Source organism: Cyprinus carpio, chromosome A13, assembly GCF_018340385.1.
Source record: "Cyprinus carpio isolate SPL01 chromosome A13, ASM1834038v1, whole genome shotgun sequence".
Lineage (NCBI taxonomy): Eukaryota > Metazoa > Chordata > Actinopteri > Cypriniformes > Cyprinidae > Cyprinus > Cyprinus carpio.
This window is the reverse complement of record NC_056584.1, coordinates 4,628,404-4,645,245: the sequence shown is the minus strand read 5'-3', so window position 1 is coordinate 4,645,245 and position 16,842 is coordinate 4,628,404. Positions and strand designations below refer to the sequence as shown.

At 38.2% G+C, this 16,842-nt stretch overlaps 2 protein-coding genes across 2 annotated transcripts; both read right to left on the bottom strand.

Annotated features, from left to right (window-relative positions):
* Positions 1–107: 107 nt before the first annotated feature.
* tbxtb (T-box transcription factor Tb) lies at positions 108–5,278 on the bottom strand. Its single transcript, XM_042768420.1, has 8 exons — positions 4,819–5,278; positions 4,125–4,389; positions 3,746–3,880; positions 3,578–3,639; positions 2,753–2,814; positions 2,398–2,574; positions 1,488–1,617; positions 108–505 (listed from the first exon to the last, which is right to left on the bottom strand). The coding sequence occupies exons 1-8, from the start codon at positions 5,022–5,024 to the stop codon at positions 235–237; spliced, it is 1,308 nt and encodes a 435-aa protein (XP_042624354.1). The 5' UTR covers positions 5,025–5,278; the 3' UTR covers positions 108–234.
* Positions 5,279–5,505: 227 nt separating this feature from the next.
* Positions 5,506–16,351, bottom strand: si:ch211-130h14.4. Its single transcript, XM_042768421.1, has 8 exons — positions 16,182–16,351; positions 14,108–14,209; positions 7,616–7,702; positions 7,254–7,354; positions 7,123–7,183; positions 6,430–6,572; positions 6,223–6,343; positions 5,506–6,085 (listed from the first exon to the last, which is right to left on the bottom strand). The coding sequence occupies exons 1-8, from the start codon at positions 16,305–16,307 to the stop codon at positions 6,044–6,046; spliced, it is 783 nt and encodes a 260-aa protein (XP_042624355.1). The 5' UTR covers positions 16,308–16,351; the 3' UTR covers positions 5,506–6,043.
* Positions 16,352–16,842: the final 491 nt, after the last annotated feature.

The following is a 16,842-nucleotide window of genomic DNA, read 5'->3' as shown; positions in this document are numbered from 1 at the left end:
CAATAAAAGACCTGAAATATTTCAGTTGGTGTGCAATGAATCTAAAATATATGAAAGTTTAATTTTTATCATTACATTATGGAAAATAATGAACTTTTTCACAATATGCTAATTTTTTGAGAAGGACCTGTATATATAACTCGAGTCAATTTTACTCCAAAAACAGAGAATCCAGTTTAACTTATATAATGGTTCCAAAAGCTATTGCATGAAAGCAATAATAGGGTGCATGTCCTATAAGGAGGGTGGTGTGACTTGGGTCCAGGCTGTAGGAAGGCGTACATGTGCTGAAATGTCATATTGTGAAGCCTCATGCACCTCAGGAACAGCAGTGGAGTCATATAAAGGAGAGCCAGAAGAGGGCGCTGTGACCGGGTGAGCCAAGCTGCTGTAGTGACCAGCAGAGCCACGGAGGAACTGGGAGCCCAGACTGCTGCTCATACTTCCAGTCTGAGACACTGGGGTCAAAGGTGAGCTCCCTACGGACCACAGGCTGGTGTACTGACTGCATACAGGACAACAAACAATAGCTTTCAGTGCTATACAACATCACGTTAATATGAATTTAACAACCCAGAGGAAAATAGTATTCATCAGAGTAGGGGTTTTCAAGCTAGAAACACACAGGAGTGTGCAAGAGTGTGCTTGGGTGTCCACAGAAAACTTGAGAGGAAAAAAACAGTTTTAACTAGAGCTTTTTTTACATTTTATAAATTAATGTATTAACCCTTTAAAGCTTAATGTATAATATTTGATAAAAAAAATTCTAAGGCCTCTACATTTTAAAATAAAATTTTAAAAAAAATTACAGCACATTTAAATTATGAAGTAAGCATTAGAATAACTTTTGTATTGTTAATATTTCAAGATGAACACTTACTGGACTGAAGCACAGTAGATTTACTTAAATATCCATACATTATTTTTTATTTTGTATATATGAGCATAAAATATGATACAGTTTGAGCCCCCAAATAAAATGATTTTTTTCCTCCTTCTGTATGAGCTTCATATTCTACTATATCATGCTCTATGAGCCATTAAAACCTGATGTTTCAAATACGATACTCAAAAAAAAAAAAAGATATTTTTTATTTTTTTTTTTTTTTTTGTGTGGGTTTTTTTTTTTTTTTTCTATTTTTTTTGTGTTCTTTTATAAGTAAGAATAATACATAACATTACTCAGATTGTGTCTTGAATGAATTTGAAATGCTTGAGTTCATACTAAGATATTGTTGCAAGCCCTTCTGAAAATATAGAAGAGAGATATGTGAGATTACTGGTGTTTTTTATTTTATTTATTATTTATTATTTATTTTTTTTTCTAAAGGGAAAGCAGGAAACTTGTTTAAATGATAACACTGTTTAAGACTTCAAGAAAGAAACAAGGAAATTCTTGTGGTGTGGTGTTAATTACTTTATAAATAAAACATTTTTGTTCCAATAAAGTTGTAGTGGAAGTTTGTGATGTGGTAAAAGAGCCTCACCTAGTGTTTGAGTTTGGTGGAGAGCTGTGACCCATCGGGAGCACACTGGAGTGGGAGGACATCTGCAGACCGGACCAGTTATCATGAGACGACAGCATGGACAGACAAGTGGAGCTGTCAGAGTAACTAGCTGCAAAACAAACGACACACAATGAGAATCCACTCTCATAGAATCCAGGCTGAGGCTTCAAAACCCAGTGCAGGTCAGCATTACACCAGAGTTCCCCTGTTTATGAGCATGAACGCAAACACAAAAGCTTCAAGAATGTCAGGCACTCGGTGAGTAAAACTTGTTTGAGTGCATGGCTCATTAAAGGAACAGCTCAAACAAAAAAGAAGATTCTCATTTATAACCCTTAAAGGCCAAACCTTAAGCAGAATCTTCAACAACTCATTTCCATTTAATGAAAGCAAAGAGAGAAAGGTGCCATAAGGTCCAAAAAACACTCTATATCTCCAAAAGATGATGTTGCTCAGTTTCAGATCAAAAATCTAGTTATTGTGTCAGGATAATATATATAATGCAATGCAATACAATGATGATACAGATGTACAAATAAATGTTCTTCAGTTTTCTATACTTGATGTATCATATTTGATACATTTTAACATGATTTTTCTTTAAAAATGTATGGATAATCAAGTGAACTCAATGTGCTTCAGGTCAGTAAGGATTCATCTTGATCACAAATATTACTGAGTTACATAAAAACCAGTAAAGATTTCACAGCAAATAACACTGTACCACAACCTGAAGGGGGAAGTTTTTGAATTATACTGAAAGGCTTACTTCTTATCTTGCTTACAAAAAAAAAAAAAAAGTATGAACTATCAAACTATGTTGTTTTACAGTATTTGCATATGTGTGGAGTTTAGCCATTGACTGTAAGTCTGGGAGAGGGTAACTTACTGGGAGAGGCCGTCCGGTGGGCGTATGGGCTGGGGTACGGTGTGGACCGGTGACTTCTCAGAGTAGAGTAGCGTTCACAGCCATGGGATGAGGATAGACACAGTGGGCTGCCAAACTGCACATGAGGGTTTGCAGAAGGGCAGAGAGACCCTGCGGCTGGCAGAATCCAGCTACTTACTAGACCCACAGGAAAATGAGAGTCAGTGGGGAATTCCTGCACATACATAACTGCTGCTTGATGAGATCAGTTATCATTTATGAAGAATTGTGAAAAACAGCTCTAATAACAAATAACTTAAATCCAACTGAATCACACTGATGATTATTGTGATGATTAATTGAAATTTGCTCTTACATTGAGAATAGCCAGACTGTTGTCCTTCACTGACATCTTCTGTTATGTCCTTATGATCACTTCTGAAAAACAAAATAGAATATAAAATTAAATTATTAATAAATGTAAATGTATTAATATATATATATATATATATATATATATATATATATATATATATATATATATATATATATATATATATATATATATATAATTATATTATATATATATATATATATAATTATTATAATTATAATTAATAATAAACCCTCACATGCAGTTTTTTGTTATTTATTTTTCATTTATGTTATTTATTTATTTTTTATTTTTTTTATTTTTTATACCATACAAGTCCTCAACAGTGTTCACATGAGAGAGATTGGGGTTTGTTGTTTTGAGTCAGTTACCAATCCTTATTTTGTTGGTTTAAAAGCACCTAGTTCAGGCATCTAGGACATTTTTATAAATATTATTTGATCTGACATTCAAAGCAAGAAGCAAAAGTTAATTACAGCACATTTTTACTTTTTTTGAATTCTTCTGCTTTCATTACTAAAAATATATTTTCATCTGTGCAGTGAACAGAAGTTTGTTTTTAATTGAATTTCATCCAACAAAGTGAAATTCCAAAATATTCTCCATATATTTGTTACACTTACTGTATATCAGTGTTTTATGCATTTTTATTTTATACTACAAACAATAAAAGAATGTGTCTCTACAAAACCTTTTTTTTTTCAAACATAAATCTTATTTGGAGTAAAAAGTGACAACTGGCCCTTATTTATTTACAATACACGTTTATTAAAACATTTTATTTTTATTCATTTATTTTAACCATACCTTTCTTTGCCATCCAGGAAAGCCTTGGCGAATGGATTGTATTTAATTTTGAGAGAAGTGATCTAAAATAGTAAATTACGGATGTTATTCAGAGTGTTATTATGCACAATATCCTTGTTAATTTCTTGACAAACTTTATAAAATCGCAGTGTAGTAAAGACGCGTTACCTCTTCATTCTGGTAGGCAGTAACCGCTATGAACTGTGTCTCAGGGAACGAGTGAGTGCTGATCATTCTCTGTGGACCACCAACACGCACGATATGGACACGGGGCTCATACTTGTGCAGCGAGTTCAGCATAATCTATGAATAAATGGGATATATTTTCGATTTACATTTCAGTATTTTCTCTGGTGTAAAATTTGGAAATTTAACATAGAATAATGAACAATATATCTGAATTTCACACACACACACACACACACACACACACACACACACACACACACACACACACAAAAATGGTGATTACATTTCATTCCGCATCTTCTTTTAGATTGGCTTACACACCATAACAACTGTTCTCGCAACACAAATGTCCACGAACCTGACCACCTCCGTTCAGTTTGTTGGTAAGTTTGACTTTGCTGAAGGAGACGGAGGTTTTCATCCAGTGCGCACCGAAGTTTGGCGAGTCTGGATGGATGTAGACGCAGCTCGGCGCTTGTGGCTCGGGTTTGCCCCCCGGTACCCATTCACCGTTCACATACTTCCACCTGTGATTGTCTGCTGCCACGAAATCCATTAAGAAGGAGTACATGGCGTTTGGATCCAGACCGGACACATTCACCTTTAGGACCGGGAACATGCGCCTGATCACAGTAATAAACAGTGACATCATCAAGTTTCTTTTTAAATAAATGAAACAACTCCACTAAAATTAATTCACTTGAAAGCGAATGAGAAGGAGGGGGGAAATACGTGTTTGGAACTTAAAGTTGGATTTGGAACTGTTATGGGCTATCGAATTGGAATTAAAACAAACACGCTTGTAGCCTACGCTAAAAAATGTCTAGAAGCCTTTTTTTTTTTTTTTTTTTTTTTTTTTTTGAAAAATGTGGTAAAACCTAAATTAATTTATTTATAAATAATATTTGATATGACAATCAAAGCAAGAAGCAAAAGTTAATATACATATATATAATTTTTTTTTTTTTGTGCAGCGAACAGAAATTTGCTTGTAAAAATGCTAAAAAAAAAAAAATGCTAATAATAATAATATAATAAATAAATAAAAATACCTGCCATTCTTGGTCACTATCATTTCATTGGTCAATTCTTTAAACTTTTGCCAAAGTTCATTTTCATCCAAACTGATTTTAAGGTCCCTTTCTGTTGGATCTCCTTTCTCACTGCCAGCTTGAAGCTCATTCTCTACCGCAGTTAATAAATGATCCACCCGATACTGGATGCTCTTTTCCGAACAGTCCCTGGCCCCAGATGCCATTCTGCTAAGTGGCTCCAACTAAAAAATAAATAAATAAAAATCAAAACTACGCGAGCTCTCCAGTCGAAAAATGTCCAAGACTAGAAGAGTTGCATCCAACTAAATACTTCCAAAGTAAAACTTTCTCCATGCTTGGCCCAGGAAAGCTCTGATTGGCTGATCTCCGCTTTGATGTGCGAGCTGTCCAGCTATTGGTTCAGTGATCCAGTGTAAATATTTACACATATTCAGTCACATCGGCACATTTTAAATGTGAAATATTTCCTCCTTACAAAAAACTTAATAAAAATAATGCATGTCAAATTATATGTTTGCAAAGTTGGAAAATTTATGATTTATACACTTTTTTTTGTTAAATCTTCATCCTTAAAAAGCTATATTATTTATCAAGTAAACTAGGTTTTTTTTTTAATTGCTTTGTAAAAATGTATAAAATTATTTTTCTTTTTTTTCCACAAAAAAAAAAAAAAAAAGATTATTGATATTCAAGGGGTGTAATGCAAGTCCATGACTAGGTGTTGAAGATGTTTAGGAGTATAAAGCCCTTGGGAATCTTTCTCCAGAGGTGTCAAGAGCGGAGGAATCAGGACAATGGGCGCGTATCAGGACGATGGGCGTTCATAAAATAGAGTCATCTTGGCGACAAAACTTCCGGTTAAAATGTTTATGATTTTATAGAAACAACAAAACCTTTCTGAAATTATTTTATGGTATTTATTGACTCAATACACAGTAAAGTAAACAATGTGATAAAATAAAATGCATTTATGAGTTAAGCAGGACGTCTCTAACTTCTGTCCTCTCCATCACCTAACAGTATCCTGGACCTGCACTCTCAGAAAAAAGAGGGTACAACTTAAAGGGACACCGTTGTACAGTCTTTACTTCATAATAGTACTATAACCAGTTTGCAAAGAGTATTACTCCAAAGTAAGCACCCTTTAGGGGTAAAGAAGGTGTCCCTAGGGAAAAGTTTTTGCACATTTATTCTGAAAGTTTGTTTTAAAGTGACAAGTCCTCTATGTATAATTTGACCACATCTTCACATCTGAGTTTTCCACCTGAAACAAAATAAAACTGCAGTTAACTGTTGAAGAAATCTAATTTTGAATTATTATTATTATTGTATTATTGTGTAGTTTGTTTGTTAGTGTCTATTTTATCAGAAACAATATGGTGTATAAAACACATACAGTACCTCACCAGATTGACTAGTATAGACGTCAGCTATGCATAGAGGCATGTCTGTATATGATGATTGAGTGTCTTCAGCAGAACTAGATGGGGATTCATCTGCGCTTTTTCCAGCCGGATGGAGACTACATGTATGAATGAAAAATTTTAAAGTTTGAAAGCAAAATGATTGACACGTTCCTTAGCACTTTCATTCACAGTAATTCCTAACCTTGGTGAGAAATGAGTATCTGGACTCTCAGTGAAGGATTCTGGGCTCTCAGATGTTCCTTTATCACTCAGGTGTGTAAAGTCAGGCTCTGTGGGATATCTGGACTTCTGAGTTTGGATGTTGTGGGGACATTCATGCTCCAGCTCCTCAAAATAAATGAGAGTGGATTGCTGAATAATAAATGATCTATAAAAGCAAATTAGGTAAAGGAGTAGGTGACCCAAAAATTAACATTTTGTCATGATTTTAAGGCAATTTTTTTTTTTTTGAAGAGAACAAAACTATGAATGAGATTTGAACTTTGGTAGAGTGGGAGATCATTAGTCAACAGCTTGGGTCTAATCTCCTCAAAAAGCTAATGTTTGATTTCTGGATACCTTGAATATAGCACATTGATCTTGCAGACTACTTTTACTTTTATGATACTTTTATGTTGCTTTTCTGGGTTTTTTTATTTTTATTTTCTCAGATTTGACACAATAAATCGTCATACACTATACAGCTGGATGGAAAATCAAAACTGGGACATTCTGTTTGAAATCTTCTTTGAGATTCAAGATGAAAGAAAACAATGGTGTCCAAACAACAAGAGGGTACATAAACTTAATTTTGGGTAAACTACCCCTAAGTTCACTTCACTTAAAGAAGTTCAAGTTTTTAGAGCTGAAGAAGTGTGTGTTGTGTATCACTCACCAATTCTTTAATGCTGAAACCATCTGTGCATTGCAGACTGAGTCCATTTTTTGCCATAATTCTAAATAAATATATTAATATCAATTTTCCATTCATTTAAATTAGATGCCAGACATTGTCAAATTATTTACCTCTGAGTGTCAGCCATATGAGAGAGCGAGAGGTTGTGCATTAATCTCGTTTTGTGTTTAATGTCAAAGGTCTTTGACCAGATCGGTGGATCATAGCTTCTCTGTGATGATGAAAACAGAGAAACAACAACAGTTCTGAAAATACAAAACCAATCTGTGATGATGAAAACAGAGAAACAACAACAGTTCTGAAAATACAAAACCAAAACCAAAAACCATTTCATGAACACATAATCCAAACATGTGCACCTAACTGGTAGCACTTCTTGTATCGGTCCCCCTATGGAGAGATTTAGATAATGGTCTCTGCTAAGTTAATTGAATAAATGTGAACGTAGGATGATAAAATGTCCTAAAGGTACCATAAGAAGCATCTTGGAGCTGACTTCTTCCAGGAAGGTGGACCGCAGACTGGAAAATTTAGGCACTTTGAGCTCCCGAGTGAAAACCTATAAAGACAAAATGTACTGCATTTATTGTTTGGTCTAAATGCTGACTTAGGTATTTTATTATTATTATTCAATAATGATAATATTTTACACGTAATATTTTTATTTTCACAGTATAAATGTATATAACTGCTTTTTTAATTTAGGAAGGGGATCAACATATTTGGTTCACCATTCTGATATTTAACACCCATGTTACACAATCCAATTAATTCTCTGTGGATAAAATCCTGTACTCTTTTTTTTCCCTTATGGAATGTATTGTTCCCTTAATGTTACATCAACTTATGCAAGAAGGGTGTGAACAGTGTTTTGTGTATTCCTTCATTGGGGATTATTTGTCACTTCCATGGGTTATTTCAGGACAGTGGGATGTATCAGTCAAGACAGAGGTGACAGCACTAGTGTCATCTCTCACAGTTGCTGTGTTACTCTGTGCACCTCACAATCTTTCAGGCCATGCAGTGTGTCAGTTCACACCCTATGGTGACAAGATGTGAGTGAGGGAGCCATCTGAGATAGCTGAACTGTTGATATAGGTGCTTATTTGCACGTCACTATATGAATGGTGTTAGGGTGGGCCTCAGCTCTACAGCTTCTACACAACAGCAACAACTAAGCCCTGTTTTTATGCAAATACACTGTAATGTGAGTGGGGAACAGGTGTAACACTGTGTAAAAACCCTGTAGAATTACATTAGATCACACCAAACTGTTTACATAAGAAGTCATAAATGATTTAACATGCCTTAACTATTTCAGTCCAAAATTGGCTATCCCACAAACTGTTTTTTTTCCTCCCTGGGCAAAAAAACCCCTTTTAAATATATGATAAATAATATATAAAAACAGGGCAGTTAACTTTTTTCAATGCTAAAATATATTAAAAAAAAATTGTTGGGGTGTTCTGGGTGTTTACTTACCCAAGTGAAAATAATTTTTATGTCTCCCAGCTATCGGTCAGATGAAATGTTTTGCTTTAAAAAAATGAATACGGAAATACTTCAACACATATTCACAATTAACAAATAGTTACCTTTCAAGGGAACTTCAAACTGCGTCCTCTAGCGGAGGCTATGGGGGAACACCTTGTAATGACCCGTGTCTAAAGCAAACATTGAAAAAACACCAACGAGTTGGTCGGCAACAGTGTCTAAAGCAAACATTGAAAAAACACCGGATAAATAGGCGCAGACGAGAGTGAACTTCAGAAGGAGGATGTTTTGTCTTTAACACTTTCTGATACTGAAGTTAGTGCTCTGCTGGGTTCTACCCAGGAAGAACAGGAGATGTCTGAGGGTGGCGAAGAAGCTGAGGCTGAGCCTTCTCAATCCTCCTGCCCTGCGTATGTAGAGCTGTTGGAGGTTATGGATCGCGCCACGGCAAAGTTGGACTTGCCATGGAAGCGTGCCAGCAAGGTGACGCCGCGAGGTCGGCTCGACAAGCGTTATCTGTTTAATCATAACCCTCCAGCTCAGGTGAGCCTTATATTTTTGCCTGATCTCCATGCAGAGGTCAAAAGGAATGGAAGAGGCCATTTTTTTCTCGCATCCATCGGTTTTAGATTGTGAGTCATGCCAACATCGAGGCGATGCGCGAAAGCAGCTCTGAGAGGATGCCCCCTGTAGAAGAGACGCTGGCTAGCTATCTCTCTGTGGGGGAGACATCCTTTCTTAAATCTCCTTCCTTGCCATCTAAGCCCCTCCAGGATACATCCCGCTTAAATGGCAAGGCATACGCAGCAGCAGGTCAGGCTGTGGCTTCATTGCACATGATGGCAGTGCTTCAGGCTTATCAGGCTGATCTGCTGATCAGGACCTGGATAAAGGCAAGGGCCTTTCAGCTGATCAGGTAGCTGAGCTGTGCCGCACCACAGATCTCTCTCTCCGTGTTACCAAGCAGGCCGCCTCCACCATCGGAAGGTCTATGGCGGCCATGGTGGTAACGGAGAGACATCTGTGGGTGAACCTGGCAGACACCGGGAAGAATGAAAGGGGCTTTCTTCTCAATGCTCCGGTTTCGCCTTCCGAACTTTTCAGTACCTCCGTTGAGATGGTAGTCGAGAAGTTCAGGGAGGTGAAGGCGTGCTCAGCTGCCTTCAAATCCTTCATTCCACGAAGGTCCAGGTCCGAGCCCGAACAACATAGGGGTCCTGGCCCGTCTCGAACTGAGGATCAAAGATGGGCACAGAAGGCTAGTGTCACGACTCACACTCCTCCCCACCTGCGGGTAGGGGACAGAGGAATCATGGGTCACGAGGAGGTAGGCAGGACCTAAGGGATGTGATACAGACGAGGCAGCATTCTCGTCCGAATCAGAGTGATACTTAGGTATCTACTCATTCCCTTTGGGGGTTTTTACTTCTGCTCTTATCCTCCCCTTCCTAATTCCCCTGTAACCACCAGCTCTCCACCTGACCGAGGTTAGGTGGAAACTTCTTGCATAACAGTCTCCTATGTTGGACCTTTAATGTTTTTGGTTGGTTCTATGTTCATAGCAACCACCTTACTGATGGTCCAGACAAAAAGCAGGGGCCCCTTGAGCGGGGCTCCAGGGTGAGTGGGTGAGTATGAAACCCATTCTATATATACTTATATATGTATTAAATTGCTGGTGGTTATGTGTTTACTAATAACCTCTGTGAGTTTCCTTTGCAGTGCTCAGTTACAGTGTTTACTAAACACTCGTCAGCATTATGTCCAGCTGGTATAATAGCCCTGATTCCGGCTTCATGTTCCGGTATCAGGCGGCCGAGATCACAGGTTTCTGCGGGAGCCTCCTCGATCATCAGGCCTGGCACGGCACTGCAAGGAATTTCATGGATGTCCGGCCAGGTCACCCTGAGGGGCTTCCTTGCTGCTCAGTTGTTGCTGTTGCATCAAGCGGGAAGTGGAGGTGGCAGTTACAGAAGTCTTCTTGTATATGCTGCCTCAGGTGATGCTCCCCTCGCCGGAGGTTTTTAAATTTGGGGTTTCCTCTCCCGTGCGGTTCAGTGCCTCTGCAATGCTTAGGAATCTTTAGGGACACACTTTAGGGACAGGGAAACTAAGCTCTGTGTACTTTCTGAAAACCACATGGTGGTGAGTGTGCATGTGAACACTTTGTGCACTTTCTAAAATCCACGTTAGTGGTGAGTGTGCACGCAAGACACTTTCTGAAATCCTGTACGGTAAGGGTTACACCCTCAGCTTCGTTCCCTTTCTTGAGATGGGCGGACCTTGGTTCCTTGGGCTCCACTCAGCCAGTGTGCATTTATTTATACACTTTAAGCATCGTTTCCGTCAACATGAGGGGGTATTTGGGCGGTTCTCGTGGTAGTTTAGCTGCACTCCCCCTTTCCAAGAAGGGTTGCCTATGAGTGCGCTACTCTCTTTCTGAATTCGGAGTTCTCCTCTCATGTGAGATTGAGTTCTCTGTTCTTTCCCCAGAGCGCTCCAGCATTTTTTCCACAGATCAAGTTGATGACTCTTTAACATATTGTTTTGAGATGCACCATTCCATCTATGAGCTGCTCCATCAGAGTGCCACGAGACCCCCCCCCCCAACCCCGCTTAGAACAGTATTTAAAATCTGTGTGCTCATGAAGTCTATGCGCACTTTCTTAAATCCACACTTTGGTAAGTTCGCACACTAGTGCTCTGCATTCTTTCTAAAATCCTATATGGTGAGGGCTTCGCGCGGTTGCTTCGTTTCCTTTCTTGAGTTGATAAAAGCCCTGTTCTTCTTGGGTGCCACTCCACCTGTGTATCCTCGGATACCTATCTAAACAGGGTGTTGCAACTAAGGATCTGTTGAGACAGCTCCTTCAGCAAGCTTATGCAAGAGCAAGCAGTAGCCCCTGTCTGACAGGCAAGACTTAGTATAAAATGCTAGGTTCTTTGCCCTATCCCTTTAAAGGAATCTTTCTTGATTTCAAGCCTTCACCTCTACCCTGGGCCGAGGCCCTAACAATTAAGTTGGGTATGTAGCCTAGGCCTTTGGCCATAAGGGGTATGTCACGGACAGCTGTCTAACGTCCCAGGGGCAACTCCCAAGTTGGTACTTAGTGATTGCCATGATTCTGGCCTGCACTCCCCTCAGCATGGCTGTGTGGGTATACTGTTCCCCATAGCGACCCCTAGAGGACGCAGCTCGAAGTTCCCTACTCATGGAACCATGGTTACATTCGTAACCTGAGACGTTTTCCCTCAATAAACTCCTTATTTGCTGCGTATTAATAGTTAGTAAGGTAGTAGTTAAGTTTAGGTGTGGGGAAGGATTAAGTGATCCAAAATATGGTCGTGCAGAAGGTCGTGCAGAATAAGGCATTAATATGTGCTTTTTGAGTTTTAATAAACAGCAAATATGCTAGTAATATGCATGCTACTAAACAACTAGTTCATAGTGAGAATGGGTCCTTTAAATAAAGTGTTACCTGAAAGATTTATTCTTTAATACAGCAAAGTATTCAGCTCAAAGGCTAATTTGTGTAAAACGGTGAGCAACTATTTTTTAGAGAAGATAGATATTTTAGTGTAATTTAGAGATGTTTGAATATTTTCTAAAGGCCTATATTTGCAGTGTCTGTCCATGGGATAGATGTCTAGTACCTGTCTCAAAGGTGGATCTGACTGTTTTCTTTTGTGCTGCAGCTGTAAGTGGGACTCATGGCTAAGCAATGCCCCTGACTGCTGGCTCTTCCAAACTCTGTCAGCCCGATGTTTGCCATCCCACTCCCTCCTCCAAACCCATGCTCTATTTGCACACGTCCACAATGACAGGGAGGTGTGAGAAAAATGAACCATTCGTGTCTTTCTACAGGTTCGACTCTCATCTCAGCTTCACTGCTCGTTCTTTTCATCCTCCTCTCTCACCTCCATGCGGTCTGGATTCTGATAACGACTGGTGTCTTGCAGTCAATTACTTTAAAACCAATTTTAATAGATAGAACTTTTGATTTTAATAATGTATTAGTAAATGTTGGAATCAACATTAACAAAGATTAATAAATGCTTTAGAAGTATTTTCAATGTTATTTTATGTTAACTAATTTAGTTAATAATTGTTAACAAATGGAATCTTATTGTAAAGTGTTACAAAACTTTTTTTTTTTAATTGTATAGGCTATGTAATGGAGGTGTGAGGTAGTGTGTGGGTAAATCTCACTCCCCTTGCCTCAAGAGGTGAGGTCATGTGTCAAACTCTCATGCTGGCAACAATCAATTTGTTCCCCAAGTAGAACTGGTTACAGTGGTACACTGACCCGGATGAGAGTGAGGTTTAGAGGTGTGAGTATAACAGGCCAGCTGGTACAAGATTGTGCAGGTAACTCTCACTCCCCTGGTTTCAAGAGGTGCACTAGCGACTGACACTAAAAAATCTGTGGTCTTTAGTGCTGTTCTTAGTGTATCCAACTCCCATGCTGGTAATAATTAGTTTGTTCCCAGAGCAGAACCGGTTACAGTGGTGCCGTGACCCGGATGAGAGTGAGGTTTAGAGGCGTAGATATAACAGGATTGTTGTGCAGGTAACCCTCGCTCCCCTAGCTTCATTAGTTGCACTAGCAACTGATGCTAAAAAATCTGCAGTCTTTGGTGTTGTTGTTAGTGTGCCCATCTCCCATGCTGGCAATCATCAACTGGAAGAAGAACCATTTACAGTGGTGCCATGACCCAGATGAGAAGTTTAGAGGCATAAGTGTAATGGAGGCCAGCTAATACAAGATAGTTGTGCAGGTAAACCATATTCAATTAATATCATTTAAATTAGATGTCAGACATTGTCTAATTTCTTAACTTTGTGTGTCAGCCATATAAAAGCGTGAAAGGTTGTGCATTAATCTCATTTTGTGCTTAATGCCAATGGTCGTTGACCTGATCCGTGGCTCATGGCTTCTCTTTTGTGCAGGTAAACCTCATACCCCCGGCTTCAAGAGGCACATTAGCAACTAATATTAGAGACTGCTTCTTAAGTGCATCTGACTCCTATGCTAGCAGTCATTGGTTCAAGCACCACTCGGAGCGGACCGAGCGGAAAGGATTATATTGCAAATTAGTGAAATATAGTACTATATAGTTCTTCAGAGGTTACAAAAGTTATTGATGTGGAAAACAGATGAATTCAGAATGTAAACAGAAAGTAGACCATTCACAACTACACTGAGCAGTGTACTTGAAGAAGTTACTTTAAGTATTTGGAATAAACCATATAATCAGAACATTGTGTAATGAAAACTGCTATGCCAAGCAAACAATAAAAAGACTTTTTTGATTTTTTTTTGGTGTTTTTAATTTAAGTTTTTGTAATAATCTTTTTCAGTATTGGTGAATGTGAGGGTTATGTATGTTTGTGTGTGAGACTGCTGCAGGTGTGTTTGCCTCCCTGTGTTGCTTACTGAGTTCAGAGACACTGTGGTTTTACACTTACTTCAGGAAACATGAGCTCAGTTTCGTCTTGTTCCCAGCTCTGTTTGCCCTGCTGTTGGAAAGTGTTCACCCCTTCTTCATTTCCTCTTGGTGAGACTGGCATCTGTGAAATAAGTAGACATGATTACGGTAATGCTTTATAAGTACTAATATACAGCCAATATGCAAGTAATATGCATGCTAATAAGCAACTAGTTAATAGCAAGAACTGGTCCTTAAAAAAAAAAGTGTTGCCGACATTACAAACAGACAACATTTTATTATGTTTGTTATTTAGTTTTCAGAAAGTTAAATTGATAAGCTTGGTTTGAACAAACTGCCCTCATGTTGTTCACAACCTGTGAAAATTTCTTTTTCTCAGTAAACAAAAAATATTTAGAAGAATGTTTCAAGTGTTTTGCCCTAATGACTTTCATTGTATGTACAAAAAAACAATGACACTTTTTACAAAATATCTTTTTTGTGTGTGTCTGTGTTCCACAGAAGAGAGAAAGTCATTCAGGTTTGGAACGACATGAAGGTGAGTATGTGAATTGTCATTTTTAGGGTGAACTATTCTTTTAAGTTTGTGTTATTGAGAATGGACACAATAAACACAAGACTTTGCTTTTCTACTTTTCTCTGATTGAGATAGATCTCCACCTTATTCCCAGAAGCCTGAGCGATACATCAGAGCAACCAATGGAGTGAGTGTAGGGTTGTTAATATATTCCTAATGATGTGCTACTTCTCAAGAAGAGCCTCAGACACAGCCCAGCTCACACCCGATAACACTGCACACCCGCGTGAGGACACACTTTGTCTGCTGGGTGCAAACTGTTCCTCCAGAGCGCTGTAGTGCAGGACAGTATTTCCTCACAGCACTGTTGCAGCTAACAGATATGTAACAAGCCTATACAGCAGCAGTAGATATTTGTGTAGGAAATAAAGATTATGTTCGTGAGTGGTTTTAGCTATGGGCAGAGCCCACTAATGTTGGATTCAAAATAAATATTCTGGGAAAATAAATAAATAAATAAACTTGGGTGTGTATGTGGACAAAGATGTGTGAACAGTTTGTTCCATATATTTCTACTTTCAACTCAGTGATGATGGAGCAATGTTCCTCAAACAGATTTGACTGTCCATCCTGAAAATAAAAAGGTGTGAAATTCAACGTGGCAGATAGATATTGTGACTCAGTATCTCTCATAGAAACCAAACAATCTGAGGTAAACATAAAAAGAAATAGAATGTGTAATTTATAGATCTCAAATATCTCTATTTCTGGGCTCAGCTGTGATTATTGTGTCTATGAAGTTTGACAAGCAGTAACCAGCCAGCCACAGAGAACATAGTAACAGTGTCCCAGGGGAAAACCTTATTGAGAAATTAAAACAGAAACAAATGAGACAAATGCTGGTGATTAGCACAGCTCAGATAATTTAATCTTGGAAGAATGTGTTGAGAAATGTTTGATTTCATATTCAAAAAACTCTCAGAAACTGACTTGGCAAACCTGACCAAGTTTGAGATATTGTTGGTTTTATACTGTTTTTGAAAATATAAGGTTTTTAAGATTATATGATTTTTATGTTACTTTTTCTTTATTCTGGGAAAGGTTGTTTAAGGTTGTTTCTTTTCCAAACAGTTTAACTCATTCCCTGACCTCCGGCATCATGTGACATCGCAGGCTAAATTGGTCAGTCTGTTTTGTGTGTGAAATAAATTAGATATTCTCCCCTGGGTGATGTTTGTCCATGATGTCCTGACTGAAGGAGATTCACCTCCACCACTGAGAGAGAGGGGGTCCTGTTTGATCATCTCACTTCTACGTGAACAATCAATTCTCTTTTCAACTGGCTTCCAGCAGAGTGTGTGTTTGTGTAAGGCCAGCAGGTCAAACAGCATGGGGAGAAAGGATAGTTGCAGGCATTTTCAACCCCGGCAGCATTTTAATCAGTCTAAATAGAAGATTTTCTTTGCATTTCATTAGCTAAACTGACTTGGTTTTTCTAAGAATAAATAGCTTAGAAATACAAAGGCAATTGAATTCTATATTCATCCAGTGACCGATTGAATGAGCATAATCTTACATGTTTCTGCTGTGCTGTGGAGTCATCAGGTGTGATCTGAAGTTTCGGGAAAAACCCAGGCTTCTGTTTCAGCAGGTCCTCAAGAGTAACATCTGAGCTGGGATTACTGCTGTGTTCTGCCAGCATGAAATGACAATGACAACAAATGAGAATCTAGAATGTTACAGATTTAAATTGGAGTGGAGAAAAATAGTGTTAGGGTTGGTTAGTTTGAATCATTTCTGTGAATAAGTACAAACAGTCAGCTGCAATGGATTCATCCACAACTCTGTTTCAATGTTTTGTTTAGTCATTTCTCTCTCTCTCTCTCTCTCTCTTTCTCTCTCTCTCTCTCTCTCTCTCTCTCTCTTTCTCTCTCAAAAGAGTAAAATATATAGTAAAAATATGTTAATATTTCTGTTTAATGCTATTTATTGTTACATAAGCACATATATATGGAAATTATTAACATTCCTTTTTTGCGTTTAGTGGAAAAGATGTATTAATATGGTTCTTTTTTTTTTTTGATTTATTATTGTTTTTGTTTGATTATGTGAATTGATAATTGATTATGTGTTAATGTTAGCTGTGGTTCTGAAGATACCCGAGTCGTGTCAGCTGTTTCTGCAATTCCAGAACCTCATGTAGGCCAGATTAGAGATGATTAATCATGTGCATTTTA

Bases quoted from the DNA above. Each gene is read 5' to 3' on its own strand.
- tbxtb (XM_042768420.1), bottom strand. From the start codon at position 5,024: ATGGCATCTGGGGCCAGGGACTGTTCGGAAAAGAGCATCCAGTATCGG. The intron at 3,881-4,124 runs GTTCGTGGACAT...ATTTATTCATAG, and splicing joins AACTGAACGGAGGTGGTCAG to ATTATGCTGAACTCGCTGCA. The intron at 1,618-2,397 runs GTAAGTTACCCT...TTTGTTTTGCAG, and splicing joins CCACCGGACGGCCTCTCCCA to CTAGTTACTCTGACAGCTCC.
- si:ch211-130h14.4 (XM_042768421.1), bottom strand. From the start codon at position 16,307: ATGCTGGCAGAACACAGCAGTAATCCCAGCTCAGATGTTACTCTTGAG. The intron at 7,355-7,615 runs GTACCTTTAGGA...TCATCATCACAG, and splicing joins GCTCCAAGATGCTTCTTATG to AGAAGCTATGATCCACCGAT. The intron at 6,086-6,222 runs GTACTGTATGTG...ATTTTGTTTCAG, and splicing joins ATACTAGTCAATCTGGTGAG to GTGGAAAACTCAGATGTGAA.